This window comes from Bacillus rossius, chromosome 11 (genome assembly GCF_032445375.1).
Source record: "Bacillus rossius redtenbacheri isolate Brsri chromosome 11, Brsri_v3, whole genome shotgun sequence".
In the NCBI taxonomy this organism is placed as follows: domain Eukaryota; kingdom Metazoa; phylum Arthropoda; class Insecta; order Phasmatodea; family Bacillidae; genus Bacillus; species Bacillus rossius.
The window spans coordinates 41,025,864-41,041,717 of record NC_086338.1 but is presented as its reverse complement, the minus strand read 5'-3'; the positions used below and the strand labels follow the sequence as shown (position 1 = coordinate 41,041,717).

The 15,854-nt window shown below is 36.0% G+C and overlaps 2 protein-coding genes across 11 annotated transcripts in view; one reads left to right on the top strand and one right to left on the bottom strand.

Moving 5' to 3' along the window:
• LOC134536860 (protein Abitram) overlaps positions 1 to 15,854 on the top strand; it is a 34,094-nt gene that overhangs the window by 12,351 nt on the left and 5,889 nt on the right. The window contains exon 1 of one of the 10 annotated variants that reach the window (XM_063376896.1): positions 13,244 to 13,495. The exons of the other annotated variants lie outside the window; for them this stretch is intronic. The gene's annotated coding sequence lies outside the window, so the exon portion shown is untranslated. Of the gene's footprint in view, positions 1 to 13,243; positions 13,496 to 15,854 lie in introns of those variants that run through there. 10 annotated transcript variants of the gene reach the window in all.
• On the bottom strand, positions 202 to 10,817 carry LOC134536858 (slit homolog 1 protein-like). Its single transcript, XM_063376889.1, has 2 exons — positions 10,597 to 10,817; positions 202 to 5,012 (listed from the first exon to the last, which is right to left on the bottom strand). Exons 1-2 carry the CDS (start codon positions 10,643 to 10,645, stop codon positions 1,393 to 1,395), a joined length of 3,669 nt encoding a protein of 1,222 aa, XP_063232959.1. The 5' UTR covers positions 10,646 to 10,817; the 3' UTR covers positions 202 to 1,392.

Sequence of the window (15,854 nt, the reverse complement as noted above, 5' to 3'; positions counted from 1 at the left end):
TAAATTTATGTATTTTACTGACAGTTGTGTAACTGTGTTACATTCCAGATTGGCTTGGCAAAACAACCCAAAATAGTAACAAATTACTTGATAACTTGTTTGTATGCAATAACTTTAAAGGCTATTTTTAGTTAACATTTTTACACCAAAATTAGTTACTTGGTAACATTTTTATTTTTAAAATAAAAGAGTTTTTTAAACTTTCTTTGTTTATTACAGTCTTAAAACAAATTTACACACTTAATCACTCACAGTATAGTCATTATCAGAAAACATTAATTGAAAAAGTTTTTTTTTTTATTTATTTATTTTTTATAAAAGGTAGTTCTTAAACTTGTCTGGTTACTTTCTGTGAAAACAATTTCTCAATACATACCAATGACAGTTCCAGTTGAATGTCATAGCTTGATGTTGCTCAATAAAAAAAAAAACATTTGAGTCCCTCAGTTAAGTTTACTTAACTAGGTATATTATCTTGCGGGATTTTCGCAGGGGGATGACGACACCTGGGGTCAAATTTAGAATTTAAAAAGTCCGGGGAAAAAATATATATATTATATATAAAAAGAGGTTACTCTTAGTTCTGGACCCAAACAACAAGCGTTACATTGTCCCTTCACACAGTTCTCATGATAGTTTCACGATTTGCCGACGACGTGACCGCACGCGGCGATAATCGAGCGACAACTAGCTTGCACCACGCGGTTACCTTCCTTTAAAAAGTTATAAACAAAGGGAGGCAACCCTGTGGTCATCCTGGCCAATCACAAAACAGGACCAGATACATGGGCATGTCCGGGAGGGTGTTGCGGAAAATTGTTCTCTGAAAGTCTCGAAATTCACACCACACCACATCATGGTTCCTCCTGATTGGCTGGTTGAAAATCGCCCAGCTTATGAGCTATTGCTGCGCAGTCATGCGCCTACGTGATGGGTTTTCCAGCTACGTATTTCTTAGATACACAAAAAAAAATTAACTTCGGGGCTTTCTTCCTTCCTCTTTAAACCTTCTGGAAGTTTGCAGTTTGTCCAAACGTAACACGTGTGCTAACGGATCAGAACAAAGCCATAGAACAATAAAATAATTTAAAAAATACCTCAAACTGTATGTAAAACCTAACCAAAATTAACCAATATTAATTAATAATTATTTTAACAAAATTAAAATACTAAAGGCCTATGTAAAACAGAAAAATACAAATTAATTATGAACTCTTAAAATAATCAGCAAATGGCAGCAGTTATGCTGTAGTATTATAAATGTAAAAATGTTTATAAGTACTAACTGAATGGAATGTTAAAACGTACTGTCACAATTAATATCTCAATTAACAGATAAAAAAACTTTTGTACTCAGTATGCAATATTTTGTACAAAAAAATTATTATATCTTTACCAATCAAACAATCCGAAAGTAATAAATTCACGTCCATCTGGACTTAAAATGGATGTCGGCAGTACAGTTGCGCAAGACACTATTTTCCATGTTTCAAACAAGAAGATGTTGTCTATTACTTGGTTCCAAAGTTGTTCATCGCATATTTCATGGCCGGCAAGGATGAGGTATTGAAGATATGGATGTTCAAACCAATTGTTTATCAGGGTGATGTTCTTCCAGCTGAGAACATTGTTCGTTCCTAGAGCACAACCTTCAGTTCTTGGTGCACTGATGTCTAGTAAGAGAAGACGTGGCAAGCCATGGAAATGGCGGCCCGCAAGCGAGTGAACGCAGCTTTGGCTTAAGTTGAGAATTTGCAGCTGATTATTATTGAATGCTTCTGTGCTGAACTCTTGTATACTAGTGTTTTGTAACTGCAAATTAACGAGTGATGGCACAGAAAATAAATCGTCGACTATAACATTTGTCAGTGGGTTATCAAACAAATACAAAGTTTCCAAAAACTCAAGTTTCAAAGAACTTAAGTTACTTATTACAATAGAATTATTGTGCAGTGATATCAATTTTAAAGGCCCGCCAACAGGCAAAGAAGTTAAATCAAATGTCTGGAGTCTGTTATGTGATAGGATAAGGTACTGTAATGCTTTTAGGTCTAAAAATGCACTGTGTTCTACAAATTCTAAATGGTTTCTATGCAATGTTAAAAAAGTTAAGTGAGTTAGATTTTTAAATATACTTCTGGTTATTACAACTAATTCATTGTTGTCTAATTTTAAACTTTCAAGTTCTCTAGTATATTTAAAAGTGTCATTGTTAATTTGGTGAATCCGATTATACGATGCTGTGATCTCCCTTAAGAATTGATTTTTACCAAACATGGTTTTATCAATTATTTCAAAAGCATTGTTTGAGAGGTTTATTGACTGAATGTTATGTTTCCTCTGAGTGAGATTTAAATTTAATTCCGGAATGGTTTCTAATCTGTCTACATACACACATGTGTTCTTGTATTTGTTTAGTGAATGTGTTTCACCATTTGAAATGTTATTATTATTTAATAATAAATCACTTAAATAACTAAGTATACTAAAAGTATTAGAATCTATCCATGCAATGCTATTGTAACTAAGGTCAAGAATGCTTAGCATAGATAAGTTTTGAAACATTATCGCAGAAATACAGGATATTTTATTGTGTGATACATTGAGATGAATTAGTTTTTGCATGTCAGAAAACACAGAGCTATGAAGAACCATAATAGAGTTATACGAAAGATCAATAATTGTGACCTTTGTCAAGTTTCTAAATGCATTATGTCCCAGATTTTGGATGTTGTTATCTGGCAACTCTACTCTTTCAATGTCACCAAGACCCATAAAGATGTCAGTAAGAATAGGCAAATAGTTACATTTGAGTTTCAAAGCTTGCAAAGATTTTGAACATAAATCTGTGCCATTTAAAATTTCACTTAAATTAAAACCAACCACACTCAGTGTTTTTACTGCACAAAGGTTTTTAAAAAATTCCTTAGTGACTATGTTCTTATGACCAGCCTTTATTGTGTTATCATGCACTTTCAAAATTTGAAGTTGTGAAAGGTTTTGAAATGTAACGTCGTGAAGTCTGTCGAGATTAGCAAAGTCTAGTGAAATTGAGAAAAGACGTGGCGATTCAGCAAATATACATGCATCGTAAGAAGATATACTATTACCATGTAACGTCACAGTAATAAGTTTGGTCAAATGTTTGAAAATACCAGATTTTAGACTTGTTAGATTATTGTTATCAAGAAGAAGAGACTCCAAGTTAGTGAAAGAATTAAATACTTTATCTGGCAAATAATTTAAGCAATTGAAAGACAGATCCAGCAATCTTGTTTCATGAGAAAACAGAAAGTTTTCAGCTTCAATTCTTTTGAGATTATTATGCGAGAACAAAATGCAAGAAAAATTTGATTCTATGTGTGGTAAGACTGTAAATGAATAATACGAACAGTCTAGTGTGTAGGCACATGGATATTTGAACCAGTTTATTAATTGAATTGTAATATTTGCATTTACATAGCATTCACATTCCAAACTACACAAGCTATTTGCATTATAGGAAGCTTTGTCTTCCAAGCATTTACCATTCACCGTGGAAGTTATAGTGCCCATATCACTAGTGTCCTCAAAAATGTATGATCCACTTGTGTTCTTTGGCATTCCTGTATGTGTTAATAAGTTTTCATTCATAGGTAACTGACATATAACATTGACTTGCATATTTGGGTTAAAAATAGATGTCAGTAACTGTTGGGTATGATATTCACAAATACCGCAGCCTACAACACTAAGAATTTTAAAATATGGTAGATCCCAAATTTCATTTATGAGTGTCAGGTTCTTCCAATTCAAGTTTGTTCCATCGAGATTAAGACGAATTACAAACCTTTCTTTTTTTAAAAATTTGACTTTAATCTCAAGCCCATAGTTTCCTGCAAGCGAAATGTTTGCAAGCTCTAATGTATGTGCTGATTTAGTATCACTATATTTTATTTTTCTGATATTGTTGTAGGAAAAATCAAGTGAATGAAAAATTTCGTTTCCCTGTAAAAAATTACCCCAGGAAGAAAAGCATGGATTTTTGGCTCCTATATCGTCCAGGCATAGATCTGTATCCGTGACGAGTATTTTAGTTTTATTATTACTTTTAAATGAAACTGGAAGATAGCTTAGGTACAACCACTTGATACGATTGAAAGAGAAATCAACTCTATGCATTTTTATCAAGTCCAAGAAAGTGTATTTCGATAGTGCCTGTACCAAGTTATGACTGACATCAACAGTTTGTAGATATGCATTGTTTGAAAATATGGCTTCGTTTAGAAATGCTATCTGATTGTGTGATGCTATGAAAGTTTCTAAGAGTGGCAGTTGCTCCAAAATTTCCCGTGGGATGCATTTCAATCTATTGTGGTCTATTTTCAAGGCTTTCAAGTTGCCAAGATTCTTGAAGAGGTCGTGACTAAGGCTTAATATTGCGTTATTGTTCAGCCACAGAGTGAGTAAGTTCACAAGGCCATCAAAAGTCTCTGGGTGAAGATCAACTATGTGATTGTTGGAAATGAGGAGCACCTGCAAATGCTTCAAGTTAACGAAAGCTTTTGGGTGTATAAAATTTATATTGTTTCCTGAAACATCAATGAAAGCTAAAAACTGGTTACTATAAAAGACATGCATTGGGAGGTTCTCAAGTTTGTTGTTCGCGAGGTAAACTCCCAGCAGGTTCACCATGCCAAAGAGAGAATAACGTGAAATTGTCCCAATGTCATTGTACGAGAAGTCTAGGTAATTCAGGCTCGGAAACCGACTACACCATATAGAAGTGTTGTGGTTCAGGCCGCAGTCGTTAGTTAGAAGTTGGTCTTCTAACTTTGTGAGTTGATTGAAGCTGAAGCTCAAAATAGTGATATTGCTGGGTAGGTCTGATGGTATTTCTTGAAGATTTTGATTATCACATGTGGCGATGTCATCGTCATAATTTCTGCTTAAAATGCAGCCAGGCTGTAGCTGAGCATGAACTTGCAGCTGCAATAATACAAACGTGAATATGACTTGTAGCATTATTTTGTCTGAAACAAAAGAAAGAAATGCAAGTGGAAAATTGGCATTTTAAGTGAAATCCTTTGTAATGACACACACAATTGTTATTAATAAAATATGACATATTTTATGGAAAAAAAACGGGATAGCAAATCAAGCAAGGCATCGTAGATGGTAAGCGATCAGCTAGGTCATATGTTCTTCAAGGATTGAGTTCTTATTAAAGTCCCACTGTTAATAATAATACTATGTATGCAACAATATTTAAAACGTCACTGAAACCTTTCACGTGTGCTGACATTTTTCAGAGTTCTTGGGTCGCACAACGTCTCACAAAAATATGACGGGACATCCAATGAGTGAGTTCCAGAACTCTTGGGAACAAACTGGGTGCTCACGGAAGGAGTCGTCCCTACGAGTGGATGCGAAATACCAAGGGCATTACTGAACTCGGCTGCCGAGGTCCCTGCTTCGGCATTTCTTACTCAGCAAGCGCGCTTCAAAGGAAGTTTTTTTTTTCATTTCTTTCTATTGCTAATTAATTTGGAATTAGTTACATCTCTTCTGCTTGTGGTCGAACTCACTTGAGTCGTCTCGTTCGTGTGGCGATGTTGTATGGTTCAGTTACAGTTCCCGGAATGATATAGTTTTTGTTCAATTGTCAATGAAGATCTTTTGAAGATGCAAAAAATGCATTTTTACAGAAGTATTGGGGTGTGTGATTTCCTGCGATATTTGTTCTCGTGTAAATTCAGACAGCGAAATGGCAGTATGGCCAAACATGTGCAAAGATTATATTTACAGTCAATGTACATAAACAGTCCTATAACTAATGAAAGGTTCGTCACACCGAGTCGATTCCTACTAAGGGGCCTGCCTATTAAAGGGTGGGATTTTAAGTGTGATGCTGGTTTGTGCTTCTATTGTGGATTGCCTCTAAGCGCAAGGTTCTGAACTGGTGTTGCAGTCTTTGTTGTAGATTGGAATGGGATCTGAGTGGTAACCATATAATTATGTGAAGGAGAGAAGTGTGCACTGTAAGTCCATTGAGTGCTTTCGAGAATCTCTACCAGGTGTTTCATGCCCTAGAATTGTTTAAGATGTGTTTTTGCCATTTTCATTCTCATAAAAATACAGTTGAAAAACAAAATTTGGAAATAGAATTGCTTATCTGACCTGAGCATATTTTTTAATTCTTTTCTTAAACACATGCCACTCGGTTATCTGGAGTAGTTTTTAAATTGTGTAGTTTCCCCCCCCCTAGAGTTATGGCCAACTAAGACAAATACAAATTTTGCTCCCATGCCTTACTCTGTACTCGAATTTGGAACCCTTTGTACCTAAAGTCGACGTGCATCTGACCACACTGGTAAGTTGGCATCCGTCCAGCCTAAGTAGCTCAGTGTGACGACCACATGTAAAGGGAGTGCCGCGAACTGTATTGGCTTCACACAAGATATGAGTGGGAAAATTATACTTTAGACAATTTTCTGAGGGTGGGGGGGACATTTTTCCCCCCTATTACTGGCATAGATTTACATAATTTAATATTGGTTGATATACTACATACAATTAAATTATTTTCTGCATATTGGTAGGTACTGTTTGAAACTAAATTTATTTTTGTTGCTATCAGTTGGTAGAGGGTATAATGGGTGCTATCCAGTGTTCAAATTTTAAGTGAGCCATTAACTCATTTCATGTTTTTTGGCTATCAAAATGGTAACAAATTTGAGAATTTTTAAATGTCAGGTAAAATTAATTAATATTTTCTGAAAGAAATTTAAACCATTACTTGAAGTAGCCAGTGGCATTGCAGTTAAACCTAAACAGTTTCAGTTCTGCAATAAATTAAATTCTCCATATTTGTACAACCCAAAAACGTTAAAAATGTAACTTTGGCAGCTAATTATGCAAAAAGTATGCGCTGTATATAGTTTTCATTTCGTCAATGTTAAACAATTGAAAACGTCTACATGTTTATCTGTAATTACTGAAAATATAAAATCTTGACCTGTAATGAGAGGCACACCCTTAAGTTGTAAAGAAAGACCAAATGTATTTTTTTTTTGGTTCTGTTTGTCTGAAAAAGTTGATAATAATTAATTATTTGCTACTGTGAAAGTATAACTTGTTTGAAAATTTTCTGGTTTATTAGAAATTTTCCCCAAAAATACTTTTCCAGAAAACTAACATATCTATATACCAGCATCTAGATGCATTACCACGCATCGAACCACGGATCCGCTGAGAATTACTGAATATTTTTTATCTTAATTTAAATTCTTAAACCACAAAAAACAATTAATAATATAACAATTTTCAGAAAAGTTCCCTGAATCCAAGGAAGTTTTTTTGATTTATTACGGAGATATCTAGATAATTATTCTACCATTTCTTCCGTAATTTTAAAGAAATAGAACTATTTCTTCTCCTACCCAGCCGTAGGTTTATCAAGTGGTTCCGAACTTATGGGTAAAACCCTACCTTAACTTTTTTTTTCACAATGGGTGAGTTTACTTTGGGAAAAAAAGAAGTAAATTTGAAGTGTATGTAAAACTTGTGGCCCATCTTGATTTTCAAACTATGTGAGTGTATGTCGTGAAGTATGACTTTGTTGCAATAAGGCACAACAAAGACCTAGTTGCTCACATTTGATAGTCTATATTTAATAAATAGTTTAATATAAAAATTATTTTTGGTTTTTCAGACCCAATTTCGGTAGCAATGGGGGGGAAAATGAGGCTTGATGTAGGATTAAACATGAATTTATATGAACACCTGAACCTGTATTCTTTCCTAACATGTATGATATTACTGCAAAATCATACAAAAAATTTTTTGTAATGGTAAAATTGTTTATATTTTATCTGAGAGTTGACTATATCGCTTAGTACTAAAGAAAAAAGTGTAAGATTAAAATAAGTATTTAAAATACAATATTTTTAACAGACAGATTAGCAAAAGTGAAGTTTATAAGACATGTGAATGCACTGGTATGCATACACGTGCAAAAACTTTTCGCCTATGCATTTTACACCCATGACTGTGTCTTTATTTAAAAAAAATAAGTCGACTGAATAGCTTATGTGCATGTTTGTGACAGTTTTAAAGTTTGTCCTTATTGAATATACTGTTAAAAGAGTATTTCCTGGGCTTGAAAAAACTTTGGTTTTGTTTATATATCAAAACATTCACTAGCTACCTTATTTCACTTAGTATCTTGTGTTGTATGATGTGTTTATAGCCTTAAGTCACCTCATTGATTCTTTATGAATGTAGTTCACAAACCTTTACTGCATTTAGTTTAAAGTTTTATCTGAGAAAGTATACATTGTAGCAAAAAATTACTAATAAATGCATGGGAATGTACTAAATGAGGGTTGGGTTTCCGTTAGTCATAATTGCTAAAGCATGCACGCAGGTTAGAGGTTCAATCCCACTCACTTTCATGGCATGTATTCTGTCTTGAAGTTTTTCCAAGCTAAATGCAATGTCTGTTATAATAACTAAATAAGAGGACGTGAAGTAGTTACTTTTATGTCACTGGCTGAAACATACAATGTTTTGGTGGGAAACTGGTATCACCTAGGAGACACGCACATGATGACTGCATATATTTATTTGTTATTCTTAGTGTTTTTATATTTTTAATAAATTTTCTTTGTTTTATTAGTAATCATTTTTCTGGAAAATGGTTTTTGGTGAATATTAACTTTATAGTTCTAATTTATACAGTAAACTCCCTATTATCCGCGCATGCTACGAAGAAATACAGCACATATGTAAATCTGTACTTTATTACAAGTGAGCAAATTTGAACTCTACTGACGAGTGTATTGTGTACAGTGTACAGTAAAACGCCACAGGCCTTCTCGGAACTCACTCAGTAGGCTGGCATACGTTGTTTTTTTTTTGTCTCTGTCGCGCTTTGTTTCTAGTCGTATGGTTGCTTTTTTTTAGTGTCTAATGAAGTGTCTGAGTACGTACAGTACTGTATCCTTGTTACGAAGTAAGTACCGAGCACTTTTATGTTTACATTACTGAAATATATTGTATTTTAATTATTCAGTAAAATACTAAAATTTTAGCATCATAAACATTTTTTTACTGTTAATTGTAACTTGCTGTAAATAAATTTTTAGTTTTTTAAGTTGAAATTGTTTCCTTTTTTATTTTCCATTTTCGGCTCGTTTGCGGATTATCCGCGGTGGCCCTGCCACTTAATTTCACGGATAATCGGGAGTGTACTGTTTTCTCACCGCGGGGTTGCAAGAACGTATGAGATGTTACGCCGTTTGCCCTGAACCAGTCTTGAGGTCTTGACCTCGTTTGCATTGGTGTCGGAAAAGTCATACGGACCTCGTGTCGCCGGCTGATTGTGAGGCGGGGTTTTTAATACCTTAACCGCTCGAAAACTGCGCCAAGATTCCCTGCTATAAATGCTCGTTTCGTATGACTATAGGGGAGTCGAGTCTCTCGCTGGGACGTGGAGCTGTTTCATTGGTGGTTGGCATTGTTGTGTTTTCCAACCTGCTCGTCTGTCGTGATAACGCTTTAGCGGTGCGGTCCTGCAATCCATTTCTCCACTGGGAACCAGGCTAGGTTCGGATAAAGCTGGTCTTTCTTCCACCAGTACTCGGTAAGCAGTGGACGGTTGTGAATGCTTCCAGTAACCACCCCGCTTGATACACCGATCAGTTTGAGCCCCTATATCATTATACACCGTCAAGAAATTGATTTTAAAAGTTGGAGATTTTTGGTGTGTGAACCATCCCCTTAACATCGTGGTCAATGGACGACAATGGGTGATTGACGGAACTACCGTGGCGGGAGGGAGAGTGGGGAAAAGACTGTGACACAGCAACGCCCGCCACGTTTCCGAAGTTGAAATAAATTACGGATTCGTTAGTAGGGATCGCAGGCTCTCTTGACTTGCGGGTTTCAGCCGCGTCATAAGTGAAGACTTAACGAACGTTTCGGTAGATATTGCAGTCGCCATCTACACTTACGCGGCTAAAACTTGCAAGCTAAGTAACCTCAATTCGGGATTCGACCCCGGATCATCTTCGTGCGAGACGAGAGGTCTGACCATTTATACTGGATATATAAACTATGCAACAACATACATAGCCAAATTAATAAAATCACTGTTGTTCATAAAGCACGAAAGTCGTAATATATCACCAATCCTACAACCAAAACTTGTGTAAAACAATAAATGAATAATTTCTTCCCGGGCTTCTTTTGATAATCCACATTTATAATGAAAACAGAAATTGCTAATAATTAAATTTTAAAGTGTTATTTTCTTTATGATTGCAAAAGTTTAACTAGTTGAAACGTGTATATATAACAAATTCGTGACCTTTTCATCCAAATCGCGTTGGTGCCTTTAAAAGTTTTCGTAACATGTAATTCAAATATGGAATTTTTGTGAATTGTGTAGTTCATTAACAGGTATTTGAAAAGTTCGTTACTGAACTTCTTTCGTTCTTATATTCCTTGCTTAGTTTAAAAACCTGGCCTTGACCACAGTGTCCCGTGAAGAACAAAAAATGAGGTATCCTCTATATTAATTTCAAACAACTTATTTTGGTTCAAATTTCTTACCTCGTAGAAGAGCGTGCACATGTGATATACCTTCCAGTATCAACTGCATAAGCTGTGTATATCCCGTGCGCGCGCAATCGTTCCGAGTGCCTCACACATGGCGCACGGTTTTGTGAAGAAGACACGCAGGTTTGTGCTTTACGGGCGAGTTGCTCTGGGTCACTGCGGTAGTTATCAACCGGTTCACGAGGTGTGCAAGAAACAGTTTTTTTTTTTCGTTCCTCCAAGGTTGGACATGCTGTAGTGTAGTGAAGCTCGCGAGGAAGCGGAACGCGAAAAGCAGTGTTGCCACGCGGCCAAAGAGAAAATTTTCGTTCTGCATTTAATCAAGAGCTTCATATATATATATGTAAATAGCTCATGATTAATGAAATTATATAAATATAAAACCAGATATTAAAATACATGTTTGAGTTATTGGAATTATTCACTTACAAAATAACAAAAACGAAAGTTTACGATGTCCTGGGAATGATTTTTAAACGCACACTGCAAGTAGGCGGTAGATGTGAGTGTTGTCGGGTTTCCCGCGTGAGGGGCGTGTTATGGTATTCTCTAATACTAATGACACGCCACGGGCGCGCTCTAAAACCAGAGCGTCATTTTACAAGCTCCCCGTTTGCGAGGCTAATCCCTTAACGACAGTGCCTGTGGTCTGACTAGTTCATTCACCTGGCCGGTGATTGTTGTCTCGTGCACGGGAGCTTGGAAATTGACGAACTGTTGTGAGCGACGAGCTGCGGTCGAACTCCCGCCTGTCTGTGGCTTGTCGTTGGTGCTTGAGAACAAACACCACAGGCGGGAGAACCCGTCATTGCTACAGCCGAACAGGAGTCAACATGGCGGACCCACGTGATGCTTCATAAACAAACACACACACACACATATATCGTATTGTGTGTGAAATGAAAATTTTTAATAGAAAATCAATTCTCGAATACAAATTGTAAACTTAAAAAAGTTATATAAATGAGAAATGGCAACTTTAAAAATTGGTTGGAAATTTGGTATTACTAAATTGATTACCAACAATCTCTTTTCACCGTGTGTTGTGCAAATTCGTTGGAAATTTGGTATTACTACATTGATTACCAACAATCTCTTTTCACCGTGTGCTGTGCTTTTTGATTGGGTTCAGATCCCGTCACCGTAAAATATAACATTATAAGCACGGTATTGATAATTTACTAATATGTGTGTGTGTATGTATGTATATGTGTGTATATATATATATATATATATATAGACACACACACACACACATCGTTTAAACTGTATCTTCGAAACTAAAAGGAATAATTTAACCACCGTAAGTACGTTAAAAGGTTTTTTAAATTCGGTTTGTAATGAAACATCCTTCAGAACTCTTTGCAAATTTCGAATTTATCATTTTCTGCTAATGCTCTGCAAATGCCCTATAGTCTTGCGCAGAAAATCAAAATAGTCAAATTCATACTTTGCCAACGCGATTTGTGAATCGTACAGACAATTTAGTGTTGCCAACCGAGAAAAAATGTAAGTTTATAACCAGACCTTTTTTTGAAGAACTGTTTTGTAGACACACACACACACACAGACACGCATACGCACACAAAACTGCTAGGCTTCGTGTCCGTGTTCTCAAAAGAAGATGGCGATCACCCATTGACGCGATCAGCAACGCGCGGCAGGTTTTTTTGATTGATTTGTGTCGTGAGTCGCTCACCGCTGCGACTGGCTTTAGGGTTGGTTGTTTGAGGGTGTGGGGGAGGGGACTCATGTTTTCACACACTGCACCGTGGAGATAAGAATTCAGGGAGAGGTGTGTGAAGTCTTTGTGATATGTTAATAATTGAAGACCAAAATAAAAGCCACCCTTCTTTTCCCCTTTCATTTTGTTTTTTCACATCTGGATAGTAAAAAAAAAATAACCATTTTTTTGTTATATGCAATTCCCTTTTTCCGTTTTGAATTGTTTTTAGCATATCATTAACTTATTTTATAATGGCATCGTTTACGATTTTTCCCAATCGAGTTGACTTTTCAAGCATTGGCCTCTATACAGCTATGACTTGTTTCGCTAACCATATTACTTTGATATTGAGGACAGATCCCCACTCAAATACTAATAACTCCAAGACCACACACACAGCTTCACTTAGCATCTGCTCGCGCCATGTTGAGCGGATGGTTTTTCTGCGTGTATCTTGGCAAGGGGGGGGGGGGGGGGGCACACCCTCTCTCGGCTTGGTGACGTCACCCGCTTCCCTTCGTCGAAAGCGCGCACACTGTGAATTTTTTTTTTTGTAATGAACAGATATTCCTGTAAAATTACAGATATTTGTAAATTTGTACATTTACATGAAAACGAACGTTTCACCACAAAATATAGTGTTCGCAGTAATGCTGGGTTCGGATTCTTAACCGGGAATTTATTCTTTGTGTGGTCCCAGTACCTCCAGCAGTAAAGTTATTTCAAAACCGTTCTCTGAATAGCTTTCCAGTATCTACTGCTCACATCAATAAGAATATTGAGACACGATAAAGTCCAATAATTGAATATTCTATTATCTTATCATGGTTTAAAAAATTACGCATGAATGAAACACTAATTAAAATAAATACTCGGTATTATCTCGAAAAACGTAATTCATATATACGAAAATAACCGTATCCATGTGTTGTACAAAGTTACACTTTCTTTCTTTTATTAAAAACTTTTTTATTGGCAGCTGGTTTCAGTACCGATTTTTTTTTTTTTTTCGGTGTAGGAAGCACTCGACTTCCTGCCTGACCGTCCCTACCGGAAATTACCGTGACCGGGGCCGCATTTCCTTTTCTACCGTTCACCAGCTGAGATCACCGACTAGAGTTGCTCTGCGTCCAGAGGATACTGCGGGCTGCCTGCTGAGGAATGATGGTAGTCACATTGGCGCGACGCGACCGCAGGATATCGCGTCGCGCTGACAATCGCAATGGCGTTAACAGAGGCGAAGCGAAGATACCTAAAAGCCCTGTCATACTGTCGTGTATTTGTCTCCGACTACATCTGACAATAGAGGTTGAGGGGCGGTATTAGACGGAAAATGAATTCCAATATTTCTTCATCAAATACAGATGGACAAATTACCTGAAAATAAAATGTAAAAAAGTTAATCATGTCGCACTATCGTAGTTTATTTTTGGTCTGAAATATCGCAAACTTTTTCGATTTTTAAACTCAATTTGAAATAAAATAACGCATCACAGTGCTGGATGGGATTTTTAAAACTAGTGAATTTAATCCACAATAAAATTCGTGACACAATAGTAACTGTTCGGTGATTTTTTTAAAGTTATGGAAACACAATTTCCTTTTTACACAAAAAATGTTTTTTGCATAAGCGTTTTTTTCTTTCTTTTTTAGTTATTTTACATTGTAACCTCTGTGATCGCCAAAGTGTTCGCCATTGTAAAGTTTCGTTGTGACGGGAACGGAAGTCATTTACGTTTTCGCTAGGCACGGTTTTGATGTCCAATTGCATCCAACATACAAAATATTTTATAACCCGTCCTATATGCAAAATATTTGATGGAAATCCAAATCATCCAACTTGTCAAACAAACATGGTTGCGCTAGAGACGTTGTCGGTGGTGTCATAATCTTCAACTTTGACACAACATTTTGGAAGGAGTTGGAAGCGGAAGTTGGACAGTGTGACAGGGCCCTAAACCATCACTTTCGACATATCTATGACGTCAACGATACAAAAATGCTAGACGTAACAGACTTTCCGATTTTATATATATATATATATATATGTGTATATACATGTGTATATATGTATGTATATATGTGTATATATATATGTGTATTATATATATATTTCTATTTCCATTGTGGTCACTGGCACGGTGTTACTGAAATACGTGCCAGAATTGGATTTTTGAAAAATGGTTAAACTGGTGCACTGGTAATCCTATTATTATTCTTGTATTTTTAAGGTTTTGTTTACTAAATTTATCTGTGAAATCTCTGAACTGTGTTTGTGCACAGTGATTTTTAAGATTGAATGTTAAATATGAACTTAAAAAAATTATCTTCAACATATCAATTAAAAATGCCTGCTAACAAACATTTATTGCTGTGGTATGTTTGCTGGGCAGCGACGCATTTACGCATACACTACCTAGGCTCCAGCATGTGGGCCCGCACACAAACTATTTTCAATCCTCTTTATTTTTAATATCTTGTCAATTCATTAATTTCTAAGTAATGTATAGTAAAACAAAATTAGAAGTGAATTTTAAATAGTTTGTATCATTAGAGTTTATTTGGGAATTACCTCTAAAATGTGATTATTTTTTGTGATAAATTTTTGAAACATCTCCCCTGGTAGAGACCGCACCACAGGGTCATACAAAAGGTGTACAGACCATAAATACAGCACTGTTGCTGGGTATTGGGTATGTAACAGCAAGAAACCCTTTTTTATATAAAATCATTAATTTTAAGTTGTCGCACGAATAAAAACCACGTGTTCACAATAATGCAATATTTTGCTGTCGCATTGCGCCGTCAATCTGTCGCAATTACAGTATTTTTGTGAATGCTTCTCGCCCGTACAATGTGTGTGTGTGTGTGTGTGTGTATCTGTGAGTGTGTGTAGTTGTGTTATTTTATTTTCTTACTATTACATATGCACCAAACATACAACAGGCATCAGTTCTTGCAGTTTTTTTTTTTTTCAATTGACATGTTTTTATTCAAATTTTGCATTCAGTTGAAAAATCACTGGGTGGAAACTCGTTTTAGAGATTCCACAAATAAATTTAATAAAAAAAACACCAATAATTATAATGTTGTCAACGCACGGGTCGAACCATGTTTTCTAAAACAAAATTATTACGCTAGTTTCAGTTGCGTCACGCATGTTAAGTGGTGGAAGTAGAAAATATTTTATTTATTTATGTATTTATTCATTGAGTACCTTCAAAGGAGTATTTTTTTAATGTTAGAAACCATAAGGCTGTGGAACAAGTGAGTTTTACATTGAATCATTGTAGGATTTACAAATTAGATTGAAGAAATAACATGATTAAAAGTAAGACATTAAGGGCGCTGTTCGCCTGGAGCGTAAACGCGCTACAGCGTATGTAGCATGTCGTTCTTGCTCGGACCTGGGTGGCGACTCTAGGAAGTTACTGTTGCTTGCCACCCTGTTCTGTCGCGTTCTTCTCTTCTCCGCCTCCCTGCCCCTGTCATAGTACCCTCCCTCCTGTCCGCCAGGACTGCTGGT

Excerpts from the sequence above, each read along its gene's own strand:
- LOC134536858 (XM_063376889.1), bottom strand. The coding sequence starts at position 10,645 with ATGCAGTTGATACTGGAAGGTATATCACATGTGCACGCTCTTCTACGA. Across the intron at positions 5,013-10,596 it reads TGTGCACGCTCTTCTACGAG|ACAAAATAATGCTACAAGTC; the intron begins GTAAGAAATTTG and ends CTTTTGTTTCAG.